Raw genomic sequence first — 26,305 nt, 5'->3', positions numbered from 1 at the left:
GGTGGTCTGTTGGTAACACCGAAAATCTTTTAAGGAATGGTACACACACACACACACACACACACACACACACACACACACACACACAGAGCGTGCGCGCGCCCAGGCCCACTGCTGGGCCTAACAATTCCACTGCCAGGACTTTAACACGGCAAAAGAGGACTACTGTGCCGAGAGGCACAGACAAGGGTTATACCTGTGTTACCTGGATTTGCAGAGAATCTGAGGTCCACTGGGACGCTGCAAGGAACAGCTGTAATGTAAGCACAGATAAGTGCAGGCCAGGACCGGGCGGGGGTGGGGTGGGGGGACCGGAACCCTCACCCACTGCTGGAGGGAGCGTAAAAAGGCACAGCTCCTGTGGGAAATGCTGGGGTGGTTCCTTCAAAAGTTACCCGTGGAATTACCAGGGACCCACAGTTCCCTTCTGGGACATGTGCCGAAAAGAACTGAAAACAGGTTCTCAACAAATTTTTCGGCTCGCGTGGTCATCACAGCATCGTTCACAACAGCCAAAAGGTGCGGACAGCCCACATGTCTACCAACAGAGGGGTGAATAGACAAACCATGGTCTAGCTGCACAGTGGAATAGTACTCAGTCGTAAAAAGGAGCCAACTATGAATACCTGACACAACATGGATGGACCTTGAAGACATCATACTAATTGAAAGAAGCCAGACACAGAAGCCACATATTCTGGGAGTTCCCGTCGTGGCGCAGTGGTTAACGAATCCGACTAGGAACCACGAGGTTGTGGGTTCGATCCCTGGCCTTGCTCAGTGGGTGGAGGATCCGGCGTTGCCATGAGCTGTGGTGTAGGTCGCAGATGCAGCTCGGATCTGGAGGTGCTGTGGCTGTGGTGTAGGCTGGCAGCTACAGCTCCGACTGGACCCCTGGCCTGGGAACCTCCATATGCCTCAGGAGCGGCCCAAGAAATGGCAAAAAGACCAAAAAAAAAAAAAAAAAAAAAGAAGCCGCATATTCTATGATTCCATGTATATGAATTGCCCAAAATAGGCAAATCCACAGAGAGAGCAGACTGGTGTTTTCTAGGAGTTGTAGGGAGGGAGAGTGGGGACCAGCTGCTTGACAGGCATGGGGGTTCATTTTGGGGTGACAGTATTTTGGAACGAGACAGAAGGAGTGGTGGCACAGCCCTGTGAATGAGCTAAATACCACTGAATCGTACTCTTTAAATCAGTTAATTTTGTTACGTGAATTTCACTGTAATTAAAAAACAAACTGGTAGCAATCTAAATATCAAAAAAGAGGCTCTTCCATACAAGGAATCACTTGAGGCTGCTAGCAATCAGGAGGTAGATATTGAATTATTATTATAATTTTTTGGCCACAGCCACGTCATGCGGAAGATCCAGAGCCAGAGATCGAACCTACACCAAAGCAGCAGCAACAGCAGGTCCTTAACCCACTGAGCCACCAGGAAGCTCCTAGATGTTGAATTATTGATACAATAAGATGTTCACAACATGTTAGTAAATGATAAAAGCAGACCATAAAACTGTGCCATATAATCGCCTTTTTTTGTCAAAACACCTCTCTTTGTCGATGAATGCAGAGAAAAATGCCTGATGGGAGTAACTGAAAAATGTTTTCATTTCGGTTTTCCCGTATTTTTCATGAAATAATAAAAGTGCATTCTTATGTAACCAAAAAACTATGATAGGCAGGGAGATACTTCCTTAAAGAAAATCATTCTGTTCTTTGCGAGGCTCTTGGGAGACTCTGCACAGATCTGCTGGCTCCGTGCCTGGGACTCCTGCAAAGGAGGCAGGGGGTGGGGCAGGGGGAGGCCACCCAGCTCACAAGGGGAGGGGCAAGTCTGTGTCCACCCACCCCTGGGACCCCCTACCTCTGAGCTAAGGCCCTTCTAGAACCTTGCTCATCACTGTCCCTCTGCAAACTTTTCTGGCTGAAGGATCTAAGCTGAGCAATCAAGACGACAAGACGCCCTTGCCCCGACGTGCCTCCCAGAGGTAGAAGCAACACCAGATGGAGACGAGGCCAAGCCGGGCCCCAGGGGGCTCAGATTGCATCTCTGACCCCAGCTGGATGTCCCTCCTTGGGGCTCGGCCCCAGGCTTTGGCTCGGGGTGGAGTTCCCAGGGCTTGGCCGCTGCTCCAGACCTCGCAGCTGGGCTGATGGCAAGAGGAGTTTTCCCAGGGGTCCCCGGAAGCCCCCTACTCCTGCTGGAAGCCCTTCCTTTTCCCACCAGCAAGCCGTCCGGGGCCAGGCTCTCTTACACCGTAACAGGGGCCTGGAGCTGCGCTGTGGCCAAGGGAGGAGCTGTGGCTCCAATTACCAGATGGAGAGAAGGTCTTAGAAATTCTCCCAGGGCAACAGCAATGGCAATGACCTTGGCTGGGCCTGGGGACCCTGATGGCTTCATAAGTTTGTGTCCTTGTGTCTGTGCATGCATGCGTGTGTGCGTTTGTGTGTGTATGGATGTATACAAATTAGGCTTGCCGAATAAAATACAGACATCTGGTTAAATGTGATTTTCAGATAAATGAACCATTTTTTAGTAGAAAGTGTGTCCCAAAGATTGCATCCTGTGTGTTTTTTCTTTTTAGGGCCATCCCTAGAAATTCCCAGGCAAGGGGTCGAATCGGAGTGGCAGCTGCCAGCCTACGCCACAGCCCCAGCAACTCCAGGTCCAAGCTGAGTCTGGGACCCACGTCTCAGCTTGCGGCAATACCAGATCCTTTAACCCACTGAGCCAGGCCAGGGATCAAAGCCACATCCTTGTAGGTTCTAGTTGGGTTCTTAACCTGCTGAGCCACAACAGGAACTCCTGCATCCTGTATTTTTATCTGCTGTATCTGGCAAGGCTGATCCATGTACATATGGGCCTGCAGAGAACTTGCAAGTGTCTAAGTGCGTACACTGTGCCAGAGCACACGCGTGTGTGTGTAAACCATGCCAGGCCAGGTGTGTACCTAGACCCCAAGGTGAGTGCACGACAGAACGAAGGTGTAGATGATGCACGGGGTGTGTGAGCCGTTGCATGGCTGTGGAACACTTGGTGTGTGTAAGGGAGGGTGTAAACATATCTGTGTGCAAAGCTGGTCATGCATACGTTCCCCTGTTTGCACCTACGTGTGTGTGCACCAAAGCTCATGCAGCGTCGGGTGTGGAAGTGCCCACCCACATGCACTTTACAGGATATTAGAGCTGGAAGGAAGCTTGGAGATCTCCCACGTGTAACTTTACACATGGAGTTCCTGTCTGGCTCAGAGAATCCGACTAGGAACCATGAGGTTGTGGGTTCGTTCTCTGGCCTCGCTCAGTGGGTTAAGGATCCAGCGTTGCCATGAGCTGTGGTATGGGTTGCAGATGTGGCTTGGATCCTGTGTTGCTGTGGCTCTGGCGTAGGCTGGAGGCTGCAGCTCTGATTTGACCCCTAGCCTGGGAACCTCCATATGCTGGGGGAGCGGCCCCAGGATAGGCAAAAAGACAAAAACAAACAAACAAACAAACAAACAAAACTTTACATGTGAGAACACTGAGGCTGGCCAGGCTGCGTGCACATGTGTGTGTGTGTGTGTGTGCGCGCGTGCACAAGTCTGAGTATGTGTGAGTGCACATGCACACATGTGTGAGTGAGTCCAAGCTCTGGAGAGGCTCGGGGGGGCTCTCTGGCACCTCGTGCTGGGCACTGCAGTCCAGCATCATTGTGTCGCCACAACAGCCCTTTTCTTAGAAGGCCCATTTCTCAGGGGAAGGTCACGGGGAGCGTGGTGGGGCCACAGCCTCACCGGGGCCTGGCCAGCCACGTGTGCCTGCACGTGGGTTACGTAAACGCTGGGGCCCGGAGCTGCAGCCAGATGTTCCAGCTCTGCCTGGAGCCAGATGGCAGCGGATCCGGGAGTTCGCGCATTTTTCTAGCTCCTGCCCTCTCCTTCTCCTGCTCTTTCTGACATTTTCCCCGGGCAGGGAAGGGGCTCCCCACCCCCCCGTCCTGGCAGGGGCTCAGGACACTGCAATGGTGACTTGGGTGGGACCCAGCTCGGAGGTCCTGCATGGTTCCCAGAAGCAGCCCGAGGTGGCGGGGACTCAGAGCAGACCTGCCCCCAGCTACCTGGGTCCGACTGTCCTCTGAGCCTCGCACTTCCAGGGGTGACAGGTGATGGCCAGCTGACCTGAGAAGTTTCTAAGACCAACTAAGTTGGTCTTAGTTTCCCAGGGCTGCTGCCACAGAGGACCACCGACTGGGTGGCTTTAACAGCAGAAATGTGTTTCCTCACCGTTCTGGAAGCCGGAAGTCCGGGATCGCGGCCTCTCTCCTTGGCTCGTAGACCACTGCCGTTTCTTTGTCTTACGTGGTCATCCCTCTGTGTGTCTATGTCCAAATGTCCTTCTTAAAAGGACACCTGTGGCATTCCCTGGTGCCCAGCAGTGTCATCATTGCTGTGGCTCAAGTTCAATCCCTGGCCCCGGAACTTCTGGGTGTTGCCAAAAAAAAAGAGACACCTGTGCTATGGGATTAAGGTCCACCCCAATGACCTCATTTTTACTTAATTGCTTCTTTAATGGCCCTATCTTCACCTGCAATCACAGTCTGAGGTCTTCAATATGTGAATTGGGTGGGGGGGGGGCCATGATCCAGCCCGTTAACACCCACACAGCATGTTTCTGGGAGGCAGCTTCTCCCATCGCAGTCCCACCCTCACCAGGTTATAGGCTTGGGGATCACCAGAGCCCCAACTTCCTGCTCTTTATACTGACAACTGAGAACTTTGCTGGGGGCCAGAGGCTCTGCGACGATGCAGAGCCAGGTTGGGGGGGCCCCCTTCAGCCCTGAACCCCCGCTGGCAGGAAAGAGGATTTGGCCAGCCTGGAGGGAAAATGTGACAGTTCAGGGTGGGGAGGGCCCAGGTCACACCCCCTGTGCCCACCTGCAGCCCGAAGCCAGGGTTCCAATCCTGTCTCCGCCGCGTCCCAGTGGGCTGACCTTGGGGAAATGACTTTCCCTCTCTGAGCCTCACCGAAAAATGGGGTAACTGTCTTTGTGAGGGTTCAGAGGGCTGAGGCAGGTGAGGGACTTACCTTTGCCCTCCCCTACCCCCCAGGTTCTTCTCTGCCCCCCACCCTGGGGTGGGGTCCATCCGGCAGAGCCGGGTGGATGCCAGGCGCCCAGATGTGAGGAGCACCCCTGGACACACAGGACACTACAGGGGCCACTATCATTCCTCTCTGGCCATGAGGACACCAGGCTCAAGAGGGCGGGTGACCACTGTGTCAATGCTGGCACTGAGCTGGCTCCCCAGCTGCCACGTTACTGACCCCTCGCAGGACAGGATACACCTCTCCAGGGACATTTTCCTCCTAATCTCTGTTCTGCACGTGGACTCTACTGCCTGCCTGAGTTTGGGGGGCTGGCTGTCTCCTGGGAGCCCTCCGGTCTTCAGAAACCTCCTCCTTGTCCCAAAGACTCCAGAGACCACCCCCCCATCCTTGCAGAGGCGGAGGCCCTGGGAGCCCGCATCCCTGCCAGGGATGTGGGCCTCGGAAGGCAAATGCCAGGTCCTTAACCCACTGAGCGAGGCCAGGGATTGAAACTGGATGCTAGTCAGGTTCACTTCCACTGAGCCACGACGGGAGCTCCCACTGCTGTTGTTTTAAGCCTCCCGGTTGTGGTTCTTTGTCACGGCAGCCCAGGAAGCGAATCCATGGCCTGTCTTCTCCATCCTGGTACCTACCGTGAAAAGCCTGTGAGGGAAGCTGACGGGGGACCCAGGCCACGCGCCGCTGCAGACAGGCTGACGCCCATCCTCGCCCCCCTGTGCTGGGCAACCTCGGGCCAGTCCCCTCCCCTCCCAGGGCCTCACTTTCCTCATCCGTCAGGAGGCACGTTGATGACGCCACACCAGAAGACCGTCGAGGCGGTGATGGGCACTCCTGCACAAAGCGCTCGTCCAGGGAGCCCGAGCCTCTGCCGCAGCCTCAGCAGGACGGTCTCCAGCCCCGCCACACCCTCGCAGCATCCTGCTCACCTGTCATGGCCACCCGTCCTCCGCCTAGAACATTCTTCCCCTCCTTCCTGGCTCACTCCACTCCCCGCCCCCATGCCCCTGGCCCAGGACCCCCGCCCTGGCGCCCCACAGCGGGGCCGAGCTCTCTCACATCCTGCAGCTCCCCTCAGGCTTTGATCGTGTCTGTCTGGTCACTGTTCCCGCTCTGGGTGGCAGGGTCTGGTCAGCGGGGAGTGAGAAGGTCTCAGCTCCCAGGCCAGAGCTCCGGGGCCCCCCAGCGGGAGCCTGCTGCAGGGCCTGCGGATGGAGGAGGAGGGGGCCCGGCAGGGACCTCCGAGGCAAGGGACCAATCAGCCTGGAAAAGTCTAGGGGCCCATCGCCCCCTGACCCCTGACGCCGCAGCCTGGCTGAGGGGTAAAGAAAACAGCCCCTGCCCTCCCACGCCCAGCCCCATGTTAACAGCGACTCTCCTGCTTGGAAATCGCATTGCATGAGGAAAAGAACACGCAGGGGAGAGGGGCTGCTTGCATGTCATCTGTATTGTCACAGGAAGTGTACATTCAAAACGGCTGACTTGGAAACGACCTATTAGGTCACACGGAGTCCGGCCCCTGGGGGCCAAAGCGGCACCGATGCCCTGGGCTGGGGGCTTTCTGCAGGCATGCCGCAGATGCCTGGTTCCCCCAGGCTCTGGGCCCGGTGTGGGGAGAGGCCAGCTCAGGCCTCCGGCCCCTCTGCTCCCGGGCAGCATCTCCCAACACGCTTGGGGAAATGCGGTTCCCTGCAGGGTTCGTAGCTGTTCCTCGAGAAAAGGGTTCTGAGGTCAAATAAGTTTAGGAGACAGGGGTTCAACAAGGTTTGATGGAAGCTTTCCTACAGGACTTGTCAGAGCCTTTACGACCACACGGGCCCTTGCGAATGTCCAACAGAGTATGCAGCATTTCTCAAACGTGTTTGACCACAAAACCATTTTTCCTCCCAAAGCATCGTGCAGGCTGGTGTCCAGTGAGGCACCCTTCGGAAAGCGCTGCCCTAAGCTAGCGATGCCCGTCAAATGGTGATGGCACCTGTCTGGGTGGTGGCTATTTTGCCTGGCGTCGTGCTGGGGTGGGGTGGGCACAGCCAGGAACTCAACAGTCATGACGATGAAAGGATGAAACAAGGCTGGGCCGCTCTCCCGCCACCCTGGTTCTCTCCCAGTATCTCAGAGCGGAAGCCGAGTGGCGCTGTCCCCGAGGCCGGGCCCCAGGCTGCCTGGGGAGGGACCAGCATCCCATGAAAGGGGCACCCAGCACCCAGGGGTGTGCCAGTCACTGGAGGGCCACACCTGCGGTCACCAGCCTCCAAGATGGGAAGATGCACCGGGGCTGCCTGGGGCCCCCTCCCCTGCCGGGGCTCTGTCCTCCGGCCGCCTCTCGGGCCACCTCTGGCCCCGGGGCCGCGGACGGGCGGCTCACCAGGCGGAGATGAGCATCTGGCAGGTGTTGGAGGACATCCAGACTAGCTCGACCAGGCGGAACTGGAAGTAGCCAATGGCGAAGCCGGAGAGGACGTCGGTGATGTGGTGGCGGCCGATCATCACCCGCGACAGCCCCACGCAGAGGGCCCAGAGCACCAGCAGGACGCGCAGGGGCACTGCCAGCACCAGGTGGCTGAGGAAGAACTTGGACACCATGGCCGCGCGGCTGGCGTGCCCGGCGGGGAAGGCGTAGACGTCCATGGTGAGGTAGTCCAGGAGGCTGGGGCTCGACTCGAACGGGCCGCGCCGCTTGATGAGCTTCTGCACGCCCGCCACCGTCATGATGTCCAGGAGCAGGGCTGCGGGCGGGCGAGAGGGGCCCCCAGGGGCTGTCAGTGCCGCCTCCCACCTCGTCTCCCGCCCCCGCCCCCGCCCCGTCTTCACAGCAGCCGCGCGCACCTCCGACAGGTTCCCACCTCGGGGCCTTCGTCTGTGCTGTTCCCTCTACCTGGAAGGGCCTTCCTGGGACATTCAGACGGATAAGGTGCGGAAGGAAAGAGGGGTGGCCAGGGGGTCTCCTGGGCCACTGCAGGCACCTCGGGGGACCCTGACCTGGGCCTCAGGCTGGTAGGTTTTCTCCAAGGACTTCACCGAAGCCCCCATCAGTCCTGAGAGCAGGAAGTCACATTGCCCTCTGCTCTACGTTGAAGTGAAATTCATATAACATATAATTAACCTTTTTTTTTTTTGGTTTTTAGGGCCACACCCGTGGCACATGGAAGCTCCTGGGCTAGGGGTCCAATCGGAGCTGTAGCTGCTGGCCTACACCACAGCCACAGCAACTTAGGACCCGAGCCGCATCTTCAACCTACACCACAGCCACAGCAACATGGGCTCCTTAACCCACTGAGTGAGGCCAGGGATTGAACCTGCGTCCTGATGGATACTGGCCGGGTTCATTCCTGCTGGGCCACCACGGGAACTCCCCAGGTAGCCATGTTTAGGGGTGCAGCTCCGTGGCATTTGGTGCATTCACAACATTGTGCAACCACACCTCGATGAAGCTCCAAAACATTTTTATCCCCCAAGAGGAAGACCTGCACCCATTAGGCAATGGGTCCCGGCCTCCCTCTCCCCAGCCCCTGCCACCACCATTCCCCTCTCTGTCTCCACGGACCTGCCTCTTCCAGACATCGCACATCGATGGAATCACACAATACATGACCTTGTGTGTCTTGGCTTCTTTCACGCACCTTGAGGCTCATCCATGCTGTATGGGTGTCAGAACGTCCTCCCTTTTTATGGCTACTATTCCCCCGTGTGGACCCGCCACAGTTTGTTTATCCATTCATCTCCCGTTGGACATTTGGGTTGCCTGCACCTCTGGCTGCTGTGGTCACCTGTGTACAAGAAGCTGTCGGCTACACCCATTTTTCAGTGCTTTGGGGGCACACCCCTCCAGATGGAATTTGTCCATTACCTGGTAACGATGGGTCATTTTTTCTTTTTTCCCTTTTTGGCCACCCTATGGCATATGGATTTCCTGGGCCAGGGATCAAACCCGAGCCACAGCTTTGACCTAAGCTGCAGCTGCAGCAACAATGCCAGATCCTTAACCCACTGTGCCAGGCCTGGGATCGAACCTGTGTCCCAGGGCTCCCAAGATGCTGCCGATCCCTTTGTGCCACAGGGGGCACTCTGCTATGTGCCACTTTTGAGGACCGGCCAGACCGTTTTCCACGTGGCAGCCGAACCACGTCGTCATGGTACAGTGGATGAGACCAAACCCTGGAGGTTGGAGCAGCGCTACCCGTTCCTCCTTCTTTCTGGATGTTTCTCCTTCCCTCCCTCTGTCCTTTGCTCCATCATCCCCAGGTCTCAGCCTACACATCACGTCCCTAGGGAGGCCTTCCCTGCCCTCCCGACAGGTCAGGCAGCGCATTTCCGACACCCAAGCCCCCTCACCTGCCCAGGGGCACCTAGGGAACCTGCCGGCTTGGTGAGAGGTCGGGGTCAGCTCCTTGCTTCCTCCCTTGCACCATCACTTCATGGAGACAGAGCCTACTTTGTTCATACGCTCATGTCTGGGGCCAGACACACAACGGTAGCCTCTGAATGTTGCTTGAGTCACTGGCCTGGGGCACAGTGGGCTCTTTTTCCATTTCGGGAGACCTGGATCTCCATCCATCCTGCCTCCACCGCCACCCTGCTGTGTGGCCTCGGAGAGGCTGCTCTGCCTCTCTGTACCCTTATATCAAGGCCTCATTTTCACCCAGCAGATTGCAGGGGCACTCAGTCAGCCAATACGGGTGGGGGCTCACGAGTATCACAGAGACCCGGGTTTGTGTCCCAGCCGTGGAGCCGCCTGACTGTGACCTTGGACAAGTCACCTAACTTCCCTTGCCTGTAAGATTAGATCACAAACACCTGCCTCCCGAGGGGGCCTGGCACGACGCCTGCAGAGGGACTGACTGTCCCAGGGTTTGCCTGGGACAGAGGGGCTCCAAGGACACAAGCCATCATGGCTAAAGAGGGAAGTCCCAGCAAAGCGGACAGGTTGGTCCCCTGCATGCCTGGCACACCGAGAGGGCGGGGGAGGATGGAGGATTTTCACCAAATGACAGGTCAATGCAGCCTGACGCTGGGGGATTTCTAGAAGCTTGGTGGCTTGTAGCTGCTCTTGTTTAGAAACAAACAAAAAAACTTTTAGAAAATGAATGACCCAATAGATGTTCACTGTAGAAAACTTACAAAATAGAAAACAAAAGTTGTGTTTTTTTTTTTTTTTTTTTGTCTTTTGTCTTTTTAGGGCCGCACCCACGGCATGTGGAGGTTCCCAGGCTAGGGGTCGAATCAGAGCTGTAGCCACCGGCCTACGCCAGAGCCACAGCAACGCCGGATCCGAGCCGCGTCTGCGACCTACACCACAGCTCCCGGCAACGCCGGATCCTTAACCCACTGAGCAAGGCCAGGGATCGAACAAGCAACTTCATGGTTCCTAGTCGGATTCGTTTCCACTGCGCCACAACAGGAACTCCAGAAAACAAAAGTAAGATTTTAAATCACCTGTAATCCTGCCACTCAGAGGTAGCCACTGTTCCAGAGCCTTCTCTCCATCTATAGAGCGTAGATTTAATAAAAGCTGTGACATGCTCTATATATGCTGTTCTCTAACCTGCTTTTGAAAGTAGCCATGTCACACGCCCCCAGATCCCCGTAGCTGCAGGGTCCGAGGCATCCTGGCGAATTTACCTGCCTGTCCCAGCCCTGGATGTCCAGATGGCTCCTAGATAACACAGCGCTCCCTGGTTGGGGCGGAGCTTCTCTTTTCCTGCCCTCTGCAGGGGTACTGCTTGCTGTCTGGGCTCTTGGTTTGGCATTTGAACCCCTGGCCTCTCTGGGGCCTGCCCCTCTCATTAGCCAAAGGACCAGCTGATGTCTGCCCACCCTGGGCCAGCAAGGGACAGAAGCAGAAGCAGGAAGTGGTGATGGAGGGGCTGCCAGGCCACGAGGGGAGGAGCCTAAGGAGGGAGGACCCTCGTGTTTCCATGGCAACGTGTTCCCAGGTGCTGCTGACCCAGGCTGGGAGCCATCAGGAGACCGTAGGAGGTCACGGTCCCAGCAGGAGACAGGGACCAGCAGAGCTGAGGGAGCTGGAGGGAGGCGGCTGCCTCTCACCCTGGGGCCCCTGAACCTAACGGAGTCACCGAGCAAGAGGCCAGGCCCAGAGGAGACAGCAGGTCCTCTCCAGCCCGGGGAGGCCACTCCCTCCCCTGGTGACAACAGGATCTCTCCACTGAGGAGGAGGCAGTTCATGGGTGGGGGTTAAACTTGCAGGTTCCAGAGTCACAGGTAGGGTTCAAGTCCTGGCTCTTCTGCTCATTCAGTCCCTTTACCTGTCGGAGTCTCAGTCTACCCACATGTAGCAAGGGTCATCACAGGTGAAATGAGCGCCTTAGTGCCTGTGAAGTATTTAGAACAGCCTGGTAGGCGGCGGTCAATGGCACCGCTGCCGTTATCACTGCTACCCAGTCCCCCCCACCAAGACAGAGACCAAAACCACAGGAAGTACTGCGGTTACCAAGGATACGGGTACCCAGTCCCAGTCCGGCCTGATCCAGGTAAGGTATTTAAGGCTTTCAGACCCTGGAGGTCAGCTGGCATCAAGTAGGGGTATCAGTGAAAGACTTTCCTTTTTTGAGGCCCCACCAGGGTCAAAATGACCTGGCCCACGTCCCGAGGCCTTCAGCACCTGAGCCAAAGTCAGAGCATCCTGGGCTGGGGGCTGATGGGGACCAGGATCACGCCCCAAGGGAGCCCAGACCATGACACTGGCCACTGGAAAGATGTGGGCCATCTACCCAATTGGCGACCAAGTTCCTCAGCCAAACGGGCTCAGCAAGTTGGCAAGTTCTCGCTGGTTCAAGGTTGCCTTCCCAGACATGTGCAAACTGCAGCAGAGGGGCCCAGAGAAAGCTGCTGGCTTCCAGAGGGCTCTCCGGGAGAGGGCCAGTGTTGGCACACCTCCAGGGGCCGCCCAGTGGGATGCTGGGCTCAGGGTCTCCCTCTGATGCGGCGGCTGAAGGCAAGGCGGCTGGGGCCTCGGCCTCCGCAGGTGTCCAGCCATCAGGACAACAGGCCAAGAACTGAGCGAGGCCCACACCTTTCAAACCTTTTTAGCAGCAGGACATTTTTCCATTGTAAGACTCAGTATAGGGAGCAGATGAGAGGCTGCCCGTGGCTGAAGCTGGGGGAGTGGGGGGGCGGGGAACCCTGCCCTGCCCTCCCAGAGGCTGGCTGTGGGCCATGATTTGCAAACCCCACATCTGGGTCTTTGAGACTCTGCTGTTTCTGGCTGGTTCTGTCTCTTGAGGCCCGTAATGGAGACTACCCCTCCGCCCTGGGCCTCCCGCGACCATCGGCCAGCCTGGCTGTCCAGCTGGCCCAGCCCAGCCCGGACTTGTTTCATTCATTCACTCACTTGACCTCCAGGGTCCTGAGCATGTCAGGCAAGGGCCAGGGCTGGGGCTGGGGAACCAGGCTGGCAGTGTGCCAGGAGGCTGAGGGGACGAGGGGCCGGGAGCAACAGGTATACAGGGAGCTCCTTGCAGGTGTGATGGCCCGCGGTCTCCCCCTCACCTGCCACTGTCCGGTTCTGAGGGATGGATGTGGAGAGGAGGGCGGGGGTGGAACCCCAGCAGAGCCGCCGGCTTGGGGGGGGCTCCCTCCTCCCCCGCCCCCTCCTGCCGCCCGCAGGCCGCGCCCCTCCCCCAGCACGGTGGCCAGCCCTCGTGTGACTGCCATTCTGACACTGTCAGCGCATAATCTGGGGCCCAGAAATAGAAGCAAATGGTTCCATCACTCAAGGCTCCGTGAATTCCGCTCACATGGCCCCAGTTCGCTGACCTACTTTCCCTCCCAGCCTGGGAGGAAGGTGCTCCCGCCCCGGGGGGCAGCCGGCTCAGGGGCTGGAGTCAGGAGGGGCCGAGGCCCTGTCGCCCCGACTTGCTCTGTGACCTGGCAGGTCACCGAACCTCCCCGGGCCTCTGCTCACCGCCATCAACTAGGTTAGAGGCTGTGCACCGGGGCTCTGGGATCAGAGACAGGCCCGAAGTCAGCTGCTCGCATCCCGCCCTCCGAGCTTCCTTCCTTCCTTTGAGGACAAAGTGGGGATCATTCCAGAAGCGACGCAGGGCCACGCGGAGGAAAAGGGAGAGCGCCAGGCTGCAGGCCGTCACCCGCCAGCCACCGCGGACGCCTTCCTCCCAAGGCTCCTCGCCGCCCGTCTCAGCCACACGGAAGCCTCCTCGCAGGAAGTACAGCCAGTCTCCAGGCCCCGCCGTGCTGGTGACGAGCACTCCTCTCCCTCAACCTGGGAAGGGGGCTGGGACGACCCCTGCGGTGCAGCCCCTTGGGCTCAGCCTCTTCCGCCTCCTCCCAGAGCTGCCCTGCAGGACCAGCTGGGTCGGGGAGCAAAGTCCGGGCCTTTCAGGGGCTCCCCGTTGGCTGGTGAAGGGGCAGCTTTGAGAGCCCATAGCTCTCGCTGGCTGGGGCTGGGCGGAGGGGCCCCAGCTCTCCTGGCCTCTGATCCCCCATCCTGCCTCCCCGGGAGCCTGGCACGAGCCGGCAGTGCTTGGAGCGGTGTACAACGGCCTAAACTTTCTCAAGGGCACCTGGCTTCGGACGCAGAGGCTTTAGCACAGGCCTCCTTTGAGTCAGCTCTTCCATCTGTAGGAATATCTCCTTGGGAAAGAACGAGGTGCACCACGACTCACGGTCAAGGATGTCCACTGCGGCACGCTTCAGGATGCTGAAAACCCCGCACCGACCCAATGCCCTTGAGCCGGAGACAGATGGGACAGACCGCAGCCAAGTCTAGACAATGGAGCACTCTGGGGCCACTGCGAATGATGAAGCCGGTGTGTATTTATAGCCACCGAAGGACAGCTATGGGCTTTAAGTGGAAAAGGCCAACTACCAAACCGGATTTACAGTAGGATGCTGCTTTTGTGAAATAAGATGTACATGTGTTTATAGGCAGAGAAGAAAGTCTGGAAGGCACCTCACTAACTGTTGACAGTGCTTCTTGCTGGGTGGGAGAATGAGGGTGATTTTTGCTGACTTTCTGTAGTTCCGCATTAAAATTTTTTTTCTTACCATGAACGTGCACATTTTTTAAAAGCTATTTTTACAAAAGGGCAAATATTGCATGATTCCACTTTTACAAGGTCCCTCGAGGAGGCAGATTCGCAGGGAGGGAAAGTAGATTAGAGGTTGCCAGGGCTGGGGAGGGGGAATGGGGAGGTCGTGCTTCATGGGAGCGGAGTTTCAGTTGGGGAAGAAGAAAGAAATTCTGGCGATGGATGGATGGTGGAGTTGGTTGCACAGCATTGGGAATGTACTTAATGCCACTGAACTGGACACTTAAACAAGATTTAAAAAAAAATAAAAAAGGAGTTCCCTGGTGGCCGAGAGGTTAAGGACCTGGCATTGTTACTGCTGTGGTGCGGGTTCAATCCAAAGCCTAGGATGTTTTGTGTGCCGTGGGTGCCGCCAAAAGAAATGCTGATGTGGAGAATTTATACAATGTGTGTTTTCATGCATACACGCAGCTATGTTAAAAACCAGGGCACGGTTCTAGAAGGACAGAGATCCTCGGGAGGCGTGCAGTGAGCAGAGAGGCTGGGTGGAAGGCCAATCCTGAGAGGGGGCAGGAACGCTCCAGACTTTGGGCACTGGGACCTCTGCTCTGTTGGTGTGAGCAGTGTGCGCGCACGCGCGCGCGTGTGCATGTGAGTGTGTGTGTCCATACCTGGCCTGTCTCCTGACCAGGGTGCCCTGCCTTCAGCGTTGACAGCTCACACAAGAGTCCCGATCTGTGCCTAAAGCTCTGGCCTGCGTGATTCTGGGTGAGCTCTATAACTTGCACAGGTCTCACCTGAAGAATCCAGATGCTACAGTGTCTCAGTCTAGTTCTGAAGACTGTCAGGTGCAAGGACATCCAAATCATCGGCATAGAAGTCCAAGGGCATGGGCTCTGGGGAGAGGGGATGCAGAAGAGGACCCTCCCCCAGGCGGTGCCCCTCCCAACTTCTCTTCTTTTTTTTTTTTTTTTTGTCTTTTTGCTATTTCTTGGGCCGTTCCCGCGGCATATGGAGGTTCCCAGGCTAGGGGTCGAATCGGAGCTGTAGCCACTGGCCTACACCACAGCCACAGCAACGCAGGATCCGAGCCGCGTCTGCAACCTACACCACAGCTCACGGCAACGCCGGGTCGTTAACCCACTGAGCAAGGGCAGGGACCGAACCCACAACCTCATGGTTCCTAGTCGGATTCGTTAACCACTGCACCACGACGGGAACTCCCCAACTTCTCTTCTTGTACAAGCCGCAGGGGCAGCTGCCACGACAGCGCATGGGGGCCCTGACCTGCGCTGTGGGTGGCCAGAGGCCACCTGGAGGGACCATTTGGCTGAGCCCCCGCTGAGATGGTGATAAGGGAAGCTGGGGAAGGTTCCACCTTTGCAGAGCTGAGCTGGCATCTCCAGCAGGAGGGCACCTGACCGTGAAGGTTTGGGATCAGTCTAAATATCCATCAATTAGGGACAATACAAGCCTTGCGGAGGGGTTTTCACCTAAGCTGTCCCCCAGAGCAGGAGCCGGTGGGCGGGGGTGGGAGAGCTGACAGAACAGATTATACGGAGGGGGGACAGCAGGGGCTGCGTGGGGGGAGGGGATGCTGTGAGAGGCTCAGGATGCTGCCAGGCTGGGGAAGCTGGCTCTGGCTCTGGAACCCTCGTGCTTGATGGGAAGAGATGCTGGGGGCCGAGGTGGGAGGCACAGGGCCCAGCAGGCCCAGCAGGGCCACGAGAATGAGGCCAAGCTGGGCAAGACGCTGCAGGAGGCCATTTTTAGAAGTCCACGGTCGGTTACTATCAGCGCAGAGAAAAATCCAGAGGCCAGTGACCCAAACGGCAATGGGGGTCCTTCCTGGGGAAGGGGATTAAGGGAGCCCCTCTTTTCATCGTCCGTCCTTGTTTGAATTTTCCTTACCATACGGATGTATGATGAAAAGCCTCCACATCACTCATCACTGGGGAAGCGCAAGTCAAAACCGCAGGGAGGGACCACTCATCCTGCCCATCGGGCCGGCTGCTACATTGAAAAAATAAGCCCTGGCCAAACACACTTGTGGGGAGACTGGAGCCCTTGTGCGCTGCCAGTGGGAAGATAGGATGGTGCAGCTGCTCCGGAACACAGTACTGGGGCGCGCCTCAAAAAATCAAACACAGGATCACCATTTGATCCAGCCATTCCTCTCCTGGGTTTACACCCCAAAGAAGGGAACGCAGGGACCTGAGAAAATATCTGTGCTCCCGTGTCCATCGCAGCATCATTCACAGTAGCCAGAAAGTAGAAGCAATTCCAGCGTCTACTGACAGATAATGGATAAGCAAAATGTGATCTCTCCACCCCACGGGATATTACTCAGCCTTAACAAGGAAGGAGTTCCCATGGTGGCATGGTGGGTTAAGAACCTGACTGTAGTGGCTCGGGTTGCTGCGAAGGCATGGGTTTGATCCCTGGCCGGTGCAGGGGGTGAAAGGCTCTGGTGTTGCTGCAGCTGTGGCTCAGATTTAATCCTTGGCCTGGGAACGTCCCTAGGTCACAGGTGAGGCCATAAAAAAAAAAAAAAAAAAAAAAGAGGGAAGAAGATGCTGCCCCTGCTACAACAATGGATGAACGCTGAGGGCAGGGTGCTAAGTGAAATGAGTCAGACACAAAAAGACAAATACTGCATGATGCCACTCATGGGAGACCCCGAGATGCATTAGAATCACAGAAACTGGAAGAATGGTGAGTGCCGGGTGCCAGGGGAGGGCAACGGGCTTTGGTGTTTGATGGGGATGGACAGAGCTTCAGTTGGGGAGGATGGAAGATGCTGGAGCTGATGGTGGTGGTGTGTGCACAACAACGAGCCCTCGAGGCTCGTGTGCACATAAAGACAGTTAACATGGCTTCATGTTACATATGTTTTCCCCAAATAAAAACTGACATAGAAAAATAAAGAATGTGTAGTTTTTATAACCAGGGAATTTCGGTCAACATTCTTTGGGAGGATCAAGCTGGATGATGCAGGGGAAGGGCCAAGGAGGGGACCGGTCATCTCGCAGGTGTCTGCCGCCTGGCGGGGAGTGGGAGAGCCCGGACCTGGGAGCCCTTCTGACAACGGCAATGGCGAGGAGGAGGGCGACACTGCGGTACGCGCGTTGCCTGGTCGGTCTGTGCCAAGGGCAGTCGATGTGTAATTCTTTCGTGAAGTATCCCAGCTGAACCCACTTGACAGATGAGGAAACGGAGGCTCAGCATGGCCAAGTCACTTGCCCAAGTCCCCACAGCTGGGCTGGAATCTGCACCCAGGTCCGGCCGACTCAGGAGCCAGGCGTTTGCCGGCTGCTAAGACCCCTTCCAGCTTTGAGGTTTCCCGAGTCTGGGCAGCACACCCTTGGGGAGGGGACGCAGGGAGCAGCTGGTCCAGCCGCCGAAGCTCCATTTCCTAAGGCTGCTGAGTTTCCCTTTGGGGCTGAGGAAACCTCAGGGCCCACTGTACAGGTGGCAGCCTCCACCCCCAGGAATCTGCCAGGTGCTCTGGTGCTCAGAGTGGGCGGTAGGATCGGGTGGGGGCCCCCTCACCTCTCTGGGCCCCACCGTGTCCACGTCTGCCTGCCACCCATTGTGCCAAGTGCTTGACCCGTGCCCCCCTCAATCCCCACCACAGCCCCAAAGCCCCAGGTACAGATCCAGAAACGGAGGCTCAGAGATGGATCTGACTTGACCAGGCTCACAGAGCGAGTAAGGTTCAGACAAGCACCCGGACAAAGCCCGCAGCAGCCTGGGGTTCGAGGGTTGAAAGGCCCCCCAGGCCCCCAAAGACTAAAGAATGGTTAGAACCACGCGCTTCATGGATGGCCTGTGTTCCCCAGGGGAGCCGTGTGGGTCGGTCCAGAGCTGTGGGATTAACCCACCCTGGCCACTTGCTGCAGTTTGCCCCCACCAGGCCCAGGGGTGGGAGCCGCACCCCCACGAAGTGCCCCGGGCCCCACAGACCACCGCCCCTGCTCTGAGCAGCTGCTCTGTGCCAGGCTCTTATCACTCCCTGGTCTCGGTACCCGATGCACCTGCAGTGATGCTGGGAAACGGGAAATCTCTCAGCGGCCTTGCTCCTCATGGGCTTTGGCGAAGACTTTGAACGCCCAACCTGCAGACCAACAGTGAGGTGGAAGTTGAGGGGTTTGAAACCCAGAGGACTGGGGTTTGGTTCCCGGACCTACCACTTAGAGGTGTGTGGGGTGGGCAAGTCTCTCGACTGCCCCTGAGCCTCAGTTAACGCATCTGTAGAGTGGGTGTTTTAATATTTACGTTATGTGGTCATTCAAAAGATTTTAAAATCATGAAATACAGAACATCCGTGGCATAATATTTGGTACATAGTGAGGCCCAATAAATGATGTTTTAAAAAACTTAGAAATGACCGTCATTCAAGAGGGGAGGCATCTGGAATCTTGCTCTTTGTTCTTTGAAGCAAACACCTTTGTGTCCACAGAATCTGGTTGTTGGAATGAGCCAGAAGCCTCGTCTTTATTGTTGCTGCTATTGTTGTTTAGGGCCACACCTGCGGCAAATGGAAGTTCCCAGGCTAGGGGTTGAATTGGAGCTATAGCTGCTGGCCTGTGCCACAGCCACCGCCACACCAGATCTGAGCCACATTCGTGACCTACGCCAGAGCTCGTGGCAACGCCGGATCCCCAACCTGCTAAGTGAGGCCAGGGATCGAACCCGAATCCCTCATGGATACTAGTCGGATCTGTTTCTGCTGAGCCACAAGGCAAACTCCCCAGAAGCCTCATCTTAACAAGCCAGAGCTGTCCCCAGTTCTAATCCCGGCCTCACTGACTAGCTAGCTGCATGGCTGGGTGAAAATTGTCTCCCTGTGCCTTTCTCCCTCTTTAAAGGAGGAAGAAAAACAGCTTCTCCCTGTGGGGTCATGGTGAGGGTGAGAGGTGAACCGCGGCTGATGCAAATCCGAGCACAGAGTAAGCCCTGAACAAACCGCAGACCCAGCTTCGCCTCGGGGAGGAGTTGAGAGGAAGCTTCAAGGACGCTGCCCACCCCGTCCTTGGACACCAGGCAACCTGACCCCAAGCACAGCTTTCTTGAGCAGCTGCTCTGTGTGAGGCTGCAGCAGGCACCGGGGAAACTGTGGGTAATGAGGCCAGGCCTCTGCCCCGCAAAGCCCCAGCCCTGCTCTGGGGCCGCCTTGCTGTGTGCGTCCCTCTCAAGCCCATGGCTGGGTGCCTGGAAAGAGCACTGGCCTGGACAGCAGGCAGACCTGGTGCAAATCTCCGGCTCTGAAGACTTGGCCAGGTTGCTCTAGTTATAGGAGCCTCAGTTTCCTAATCTGTAAAGTGGGGATGATAACAGCACCAGTCACACGGGACTGTTCATTTGGGATAATAACCAGTGATGTAAATAAATGAATAATAAGAACAAGAAAACGTGACGGTTCCAGGCCCAGCTCTGTCCTGCACGGAGCGTCTGCTGTTTCCCCCTCCCCACGTCCCACCCATAGGGCGTCCAGCCCCAGACACTCTGGGACCAAGTGGGGAGACACACGTTATTGTCACCTCCTCTGGGACGGCAGCTCTTGGTGCTCACAGCCACTGACCGCCCTCTGGAACTGGGACCCCTTGTCAGTGCTGGCTTAGCCTGTGACTCCCTGGCCCCCAGCGGGCCCGCACCTGCGTCCCAAATGCTGTCTATTGGGGGAAGGGCCAGGAGATCAACACGGAGGGTGGAAGCGGAGCTTCCCCGAGCACCTTGGGGATCTGGAGGTGCCTGGAGGGTGGGCCGGATGGGGGCTGGGCGTCTCCTCTGGGGAGAGGGGAGGGCCTGCCTTCCACATGGGGCCCACGTGGCACCTGGCACAGGGCAACGCTAAACTGAAAGACGCTGGTGGCAAAGACTTTGCAAAAACCAACCCAAGCTCACCAGGCCCTCTCCTCCAGCGACACACCTAGGGGAGCAGCAGGTAAGGCCACGAGTGGGTGGGAGCCCCAGATGGGGCTCCTGAACCCCCAGGCCCTGTGGGAGGATCCTAGGCAGCTTCAAGGGTCCCTGAGCCAAGTGGGGGCGCGGGGGACAGGGAGAGGCAGCTAACAAGTGCGGCCTGCAAGCAGCCTGGGAACTCCATTCCAGGACCCCGAGCCACGGGATGTGGGTTACAGGGTTCACTACCCCACTGCCGAGAACCCCCCAGATTCCTGGCCAGAGCCCCCAGCACCCCCACTTCAAGCTGCCTCTGGGGCGGCCGTGCACTTGGCCCTGCACAGGCCCTTCTCAGAGCTTCCCGCTGCGCCCCCCACTTTGAGGCCCCCACTTTGTAGGGGGCAGTTGTCTGCGCGTCCCCAGCTCACTCCTTCCCAAGCCAGAGCCTTGCCTGTTTCTGGGGCACCCGTCCTGCCTAACCTCATTCGATTGTTCCAACCGGCTTCTGAGGGTCCGGCTGGTCCTCGCTCGGGCAGGCTCCCTTCCAGGGCCTGGCAGGGTGGGTCGCGGCCGGTGGGCACACTCACCCAGAAGCAGGTTCATGAGCACCTCCTGGCCGGCCAGCGTGCTGCTCTTCACCAGGCAGAGGATGGTGCCCCCGATCCAGGGGATGCCGTGGCCGGTGATGCCAATGAGCTTGACCATGGAGCGGGCGCTGGCCCAGGACGCGGCCCGGCCGGCGCACACCCCCAGACGCTTGGACATGCAGATGTCAATGGCCAGCAGGGAGTTGAAGGCGATGCCCTTGAAGGAGGGGTTCAGCTGCATGCAGTCCTCCTCGGGCAGCTGCTGCGACTGGCGCCGCTCACGGGCCCCGTCGCCAGGGGGTGGGGGCTGCGCCGAGGGGCCGGAGGCCTTCCTGGCCGAGCCTCGGGGCTCCGGGGCTCCCTTGGGGGGCTGGTTCAGGGACAGGAACTCGGCCCGGTTGAGGATGTTGTTGCGGTCCCGGGCCCGGGCCCGGCTCTGGGAGGCAGGCATGGTGACGATCACAGGGCGAGGGCCGGTGCCAGCCTGGCTGCAAGGGCCTTCTCCCCAAGACGGGAGCCCAGGAGCCGCCACTGCTCCCTGCCTCCCTGCCTGCTCTGCGGCAGCTGTTAAATATAGAGAGCAGGATCGCACATGGCTGTTTACCTCCGGCTGCCACCAGGCGCCCAGGGAGTGTCAGTGCCAGCTGGGCAGCCAATCGAGCCCCCCAGCGCGGGCCAGCGCCAATGGAGCCACCCGGGAGGCGGACGACTCCACAGCTGCGGCCTGGCTGCCTCAGGCCTGGCTATTTAAATCTTCCAATGGCTCCTTCCCAGGGCCTGGGGGACGCTGGGAAATGTAGTCCTCCTGCTGCTCTGGCCTTGGCTGTGCCCGGGGCTAGAGGCCCAGATGTGGGCCCCCGATGAACCCCTGCTCTGACCAGCCTCCCTCTGAGCAGACCACACCTCCGGTGAGCCAGGCCTGCCGGCCCCACTGGCCTGGGACAGCTTGGACCTGGTCCCGCAGACGAGACCCGGGGAGTCCAGGCCAAAGGCCCCTCCGGGCACCAGATGGAGTGAATGACGTCACTGAAAGCATCATCTCGGGTCCTCGGGGGCCGGCCCAGCCCCTCCCCTCCGTGACAGCATGTCATTAAGCTGGCAGGCTGGGGTTTTGTTATGTTTTTTGCTTTCTTTGTTTTTTTCCCAGCCAGTCTCAGATCTGGCTTCCGTGCCTTACAGTTTCATCAAATGGCCATCTGTAAGATTTGATTTCCATTAGAAGGAGGGGTAATTAATTGGCTGGTAACGCATCTGCCCCTTGGAGGCCGCTGCCTCCACTGCCCAGAGTTTTGCGAAGGACGGGAGCACTCCAGCAGCTTCAGGCAACCCATAAATAGTCACCAAGCTCCGGGCCCTGCGTTCGGGGCCTGGGATACTGCAGTAAGCGGAACAGGCTGTGTCCGGGTCCCCGGGCAGCTCATCGTTCAGCGGGAGTTAAGCAAATGACACGTGGAATGACTGCAAGTGGGCTGATGTGTTGTGGGATCGCAGACCAGGGCCCCCGGCCTGGCGGGGGAGTTACGATGTGTTTTCCCCTGGAAGGAAGAGAAGGCGAGAGGTCCCGGGCGGGGGAGCGCCTACCCCAAGTGGGGTTAGGGAGGCCTGTGTGGTGGTACATGGAGCCAGGGGGCAACAGAGGCTGCAGACCCAGAGAGGGGCAGGCCAAGACGGCCCAGCTGAGCCTTTGGGGTTTGACTCGGGCCAACCTGCACCCACAGGATGACTGTGTGAACCCGAAGTCTCCACAGCCCTTTCAGGGCTGACTAGGCCTGGGTCCAAGTGGAAGCCCCTGGTTTAGGGCAGTCAGCAGAGTCGGCAGTGACCGCCCCATCTCATGATTCAGGGCAGCCAAGGCCTGCCTGCCTGGCTGGGGTGAAGGCAGGAGTGCTTCCAAGCTTGCAGGCCCCCATGAAGACCCAGGCCCACCCCACAGCCTCCCACGTAGCAGGTCCAGAGCTTCCTAAGGACAGGACGCCACCTGGGCTGGGAGTGACTGCTGTCTAGGGGTAGACAGGTGGGGGATGACCCGGGGCTCTGCTACCAACTAGCTGGGGGACCTCCAACACGTCACTTGGCCTCTCTGGGCCTCGATTTCTCCACTCGTAACAAGAGAGGACCGGTGTCCATCTTCCAAGAGCTGTCGTGAAGTCAATGAGATCATGTTTATGAGATGCTGGTTAGGGTCCCTGCCACGTAGTTAGTCTCCAAGCCTGTGGGTTAGGAATGACGCTGTTTAACAAATGAAACGTGGAACTCCTGCTGTGGTGCAATGGGATCAGTGGCATCTTGGGAGCGCTGGGATGCAGGTTCGATCCCTGGCCTAGCACAGGATTTGGTGTTGCTGCAGCTGCAGCTTAGGTCTGATCCCTGGCCCAGAAACACCACGTGCTGCGTGCTGGGCAGCCAAAAATAAAACAAAACCAAACAAATGAAAAACAAATGAGACAAAGTCCTCTTTCCCCCCAAGTACCCCTCCCAAAGGGCCCACCCCGAAGGTCTGGCGCCCACTCCATGCCTGGCTGGTGTGAAGTCCGACACCAAGAGCCCTCAGTCTGATTCTTGTGGACTCCCTGGCACTCCCCTTCTAGTGAGTTCCACTCAGACCATGCAGCCACGGAGAAGGACGACCCAGACTATGTCCCATCCCGTCTTCTGGGTGTGGCCATGATGGCTTATGCTGCCTCATCCTGGTCCCTGGAGACGCACATGAACTGTACCCTGAGCATATGGATAGTGGGCCGTGTACCGCACTCTCTAGGTACTTTAGTTCATTGACACCGTCTAACCAAACTTCCTGTGAAGTCATGATCTCATCCCCATTTTACAGATGGGAAAGCTGAGGCTCAGAGGGGTGAAACCCAAAAAGGGTGAGGCCCAACTCCCAAGAAGACCTTGGGGTGGGATACATGGGCCTCAGACTACAGGGACCTGGATGTGCCTGTTCAGCTTTCCATCAGGGCGCTCACCCACTCTCCCTGGGTGGGGACCGTGACCTGGGCTGACCTCAGGAGGGACAGGGGAACCCCGCCCAGATAGTTGTTATTAATACCCAGAGGCCTGTGTCAGCCTCTTGGCCTGGCAAGAGCTGCCAGCTGGTTCTGAGGGCTATGGTGGGCTCCAGGCTGGAGAGGGCCAGGGAGTCGGATTGGGATTTGGCCCAGGAGTGGTGACAAGTGGGCTCTGGACTGGAACCACCCTGGTTTCAAACCCTGGCTCAACCATCTCCACCTTAGCAACTGCAGGCAAGTCCCGCCAGCACTCTTGGCCTCAGTCTTCCCCTCAGGGGGCTGGCGAGGGGATGATGTGAAGGTTCACTCTGACTGTGGTGCAACGGGATCAGTGGCGTCGTGGGAGCACTGGGCTGATCTTCCATCTGTAAGTTACGGTGCTCCTGCTCATATTCTCAAGCAGCTGAGAAGCAGGAACCATCTCTTTATGAGCACCTACCATGGGCCACACAGTCCCACTTCTAAAGAGTCTTAGAATCCATTCATTCATTGAAGTGATGCTTTCATTGACCTCTTCGTGCAGTATAGTTGGGCTGATAGCATACACACCCAAGAAACAACTAGTCGGCTTATAAATGATATACTTTTACCAAGAGCCTTTTTTTGTTCTTACTGTCAAAATGTTACAGTCTCACTGTAATAAATACAATAGATACAGATGATATAGGTGCAATCCTTCTGCCTGGAGGTCACCACTGTTAACAAGAGGACGGTCAGGTTACGAAGGGATTCTCACTTGTCTCATTTCCAAATACTGGAATGTTTTACAACAACCAAGTGTTACTTTAATAATCAAAAAGCACCTCTATTAAAAATTATGTCTAGAAGTTCTCTTGTGGTGCAGAGAGTTAAGGATCTGGCGTTGTCATTGCAGCAGCTCGGATCCCTGCTGTGGTGTGGGTTTGATCCTTGGCACGGGAACTTCCACTTGCTGCAGGCATAGCCAAAAAAAAACCAACAACTATATCTATGCATATCATGTGTATATAAAACAAATAGACATTTAAAAATATGATTGTATTACCTGCTCTTTTAAAAAATAACCTACTTTTTTTTTTAATCTTTTTTAGGGTTGCATCTGCAGCATATGGAAGTTCCCAGGCTAGGTGTCAGATCAGGGCTGCAGCTGCTGGCCCATGCCACAGCCACTGCAACGCTGGGTCTGAGCTACATTTGTGACCTACACTGCAGCTCACAGCAATGCCAGATCCTTAACTCACCGAGGGAGGCCAGAGATTGAACCCGAGTCCTCATGGATACTAGTCAAGTTTGTTACCGCTGAGCCACGATGGGAACTCCAAAAATAACCTACATTTTTAACTTAACAGTATGAACCTGGGAATGTCTCCATGACAATCCATCATTTTTTGATAACGGATTGGCGTTCTGTCAGGTGAATGGGCCATACTTTACATAAGCAATTCCCTACAATTTGACGTGTTGATTGGTTCTATTTTGTGACTATTCAAAACTGTTCTGGCATAGTCATCCTTATAATACACCCCCGTGTGCTGAAGCAGAGTATAAATAAGTGGCTAAAGTGGCAGGTAGCAAGTGAAGCAGCTCAGATGCATCCCCGTGAGATTGGATGGGTCATCCTGAGTCACCAACTGCAGAGCCCTTACCTGGAAGAGCAGGACAGGGGACACTGGGGAAGAGCAGTGTTGGAGACACATCTAGGCAACAGGGCAAATCAGCCACACTTTTTCCATGTTAGAGTCAAGGAAGAGAGGTCTAGGGTGGTGACAACATCTGTGAGGCCACAGAGCTGGCCAAGCAAGGCCAGACTTAGGATGTGGGCTGGCTGGTCCCCTTAACTCTGAGCCCTCAGGCTTTCCTCCTGGCCATGTGTCCCATGGCTTCTCTGATCCCGTTTGGCCTCATCTGTCGTTCACTCCTTGTTCGCTCACCCTTGGAATATTTTCTGAGACCTGCTGTGTGCCAAGCCCCCTCCTCATGCGAGGACCAGGGGCAAAGGTAAAGATGGCTCTGAGGTGGCCCTGTGCCTGCAGATCACCTGGTCTCCCTGAACCATTGCCCCACCTGGCCTCTGGTCCACATAGCTCCCCTGTTCTAGCACTATCCATTGTTGAGAGAGGGCTGCGGTGGGGGACGAAGTGACTCACACTAAAGCTCTTGCCCCAACCCTTTGTATATACTGCGTCCCACTTGAGATCGGGAGAGATTTTTCAGGCAGCTTCTCGGAACCTTTGTCCCAGAGCCGTTTGTACATTGTAGGCACTTGTTATGTGTTGTTTTTTTAAACATTTAAGATCAATTGACTACCGCCACCACTAGCATGTTTATCATTCATTTGTACTAAACACTGCTCTGTGCCAGACTCGGACCTAAGTGCACGTCCCTTAACTGTCACAGAGACCTCATAGACAGGCTTTTGTTCTCATGGCACAAATGAGCACCAAAGCTCGGAGGTGAAGGGATTCTGTCGGGACCACTGTGCCAGCAGGGTACCCCGGGATTCAAACATCACCCCAATACCCCGTACCCTCGCCCACTCTTCTCCTTTTTCCTGGGTCAGTAGTCTTTCTAACAGACCACACTTACTCCGCGTGTGCTTAGGGCCTGTGTCCTCCTAACAGAGTGTCAGCCCACGTGGCAGATGCCCACCTGGGCACCTAGTAGGCACTCAATAAGTATTTACTGAATGAATGGCCATGTCTCATCCCAAGCCTGGGCTCTGATCCGCTACAG

The 26,305-nt window shown here is 56.9% G+C and overlaps 1 protein-coding gene and 1 long non-coding RNA gene across 2 annotated transcripts; both read right to left on the bottom strand.

Annotated features, from left to right (window-relative positions):
- Positions 1-6,515: 6,515 nt before the first annotated feature.
- On the bottom strand, positions 6,516-21,330 carry PLPP7 (phospholipid phosphatase 7 (inactive)). Its single transcript, XM_021070388.2, has 2 exons — positions 20,586-21,330; positions 6,516-7,812 (listed from the first exon to the last, which is right to left on the bottom strand). Exons 1-2 carry the CDS (start codon positions 21,034-21,036, stop codon positions 7,448-7,450), a joined length of 816 nt encoding a protein of 271 aa, XP_020926047.1. The 5' UTR covers positions 21,037-21,330; the 3' UTR covers positions 6,516-7,447.
- LOC110256425 (uncharacterized) lies at positions 17,018-18,212 on the bottom strand. The gene is made up of 2 exons (XR_002337910.2): positions 18,132-18,212; positions 17,018-17,291 (listed from the first exon to the last, which is right to left on the bottom strand). It is a non-coding gene; the product is annotated as an uncharacterized LOC110256425 (long non-coding RNA).
- Positions 21,331-26,305: the final 4,975 nt, after the last annotated feature.

The sequence above is a fragment of the Sus scrofa genome, chromosome 1 (assembly GCF_054392235.1).
Source record: "Sus scrofa isolate SSC_HxYL_T2T_F1_AM1 chromosome 1, Sscrofa_HxYL_maternal_Yorkshire_Landrace_v2.0, whole genome shotgun sequence".
Lineage (NCBI taxonomy): Eukaryota > Metazoa > Chordata > Mammalia > Artiodactyla > Suidae > Sus > Sus scrofa.
Note: the sequence above shows the minus strand (reverse complement) of the source record. Positions and strands in the feature narration are given on the sequence as shown.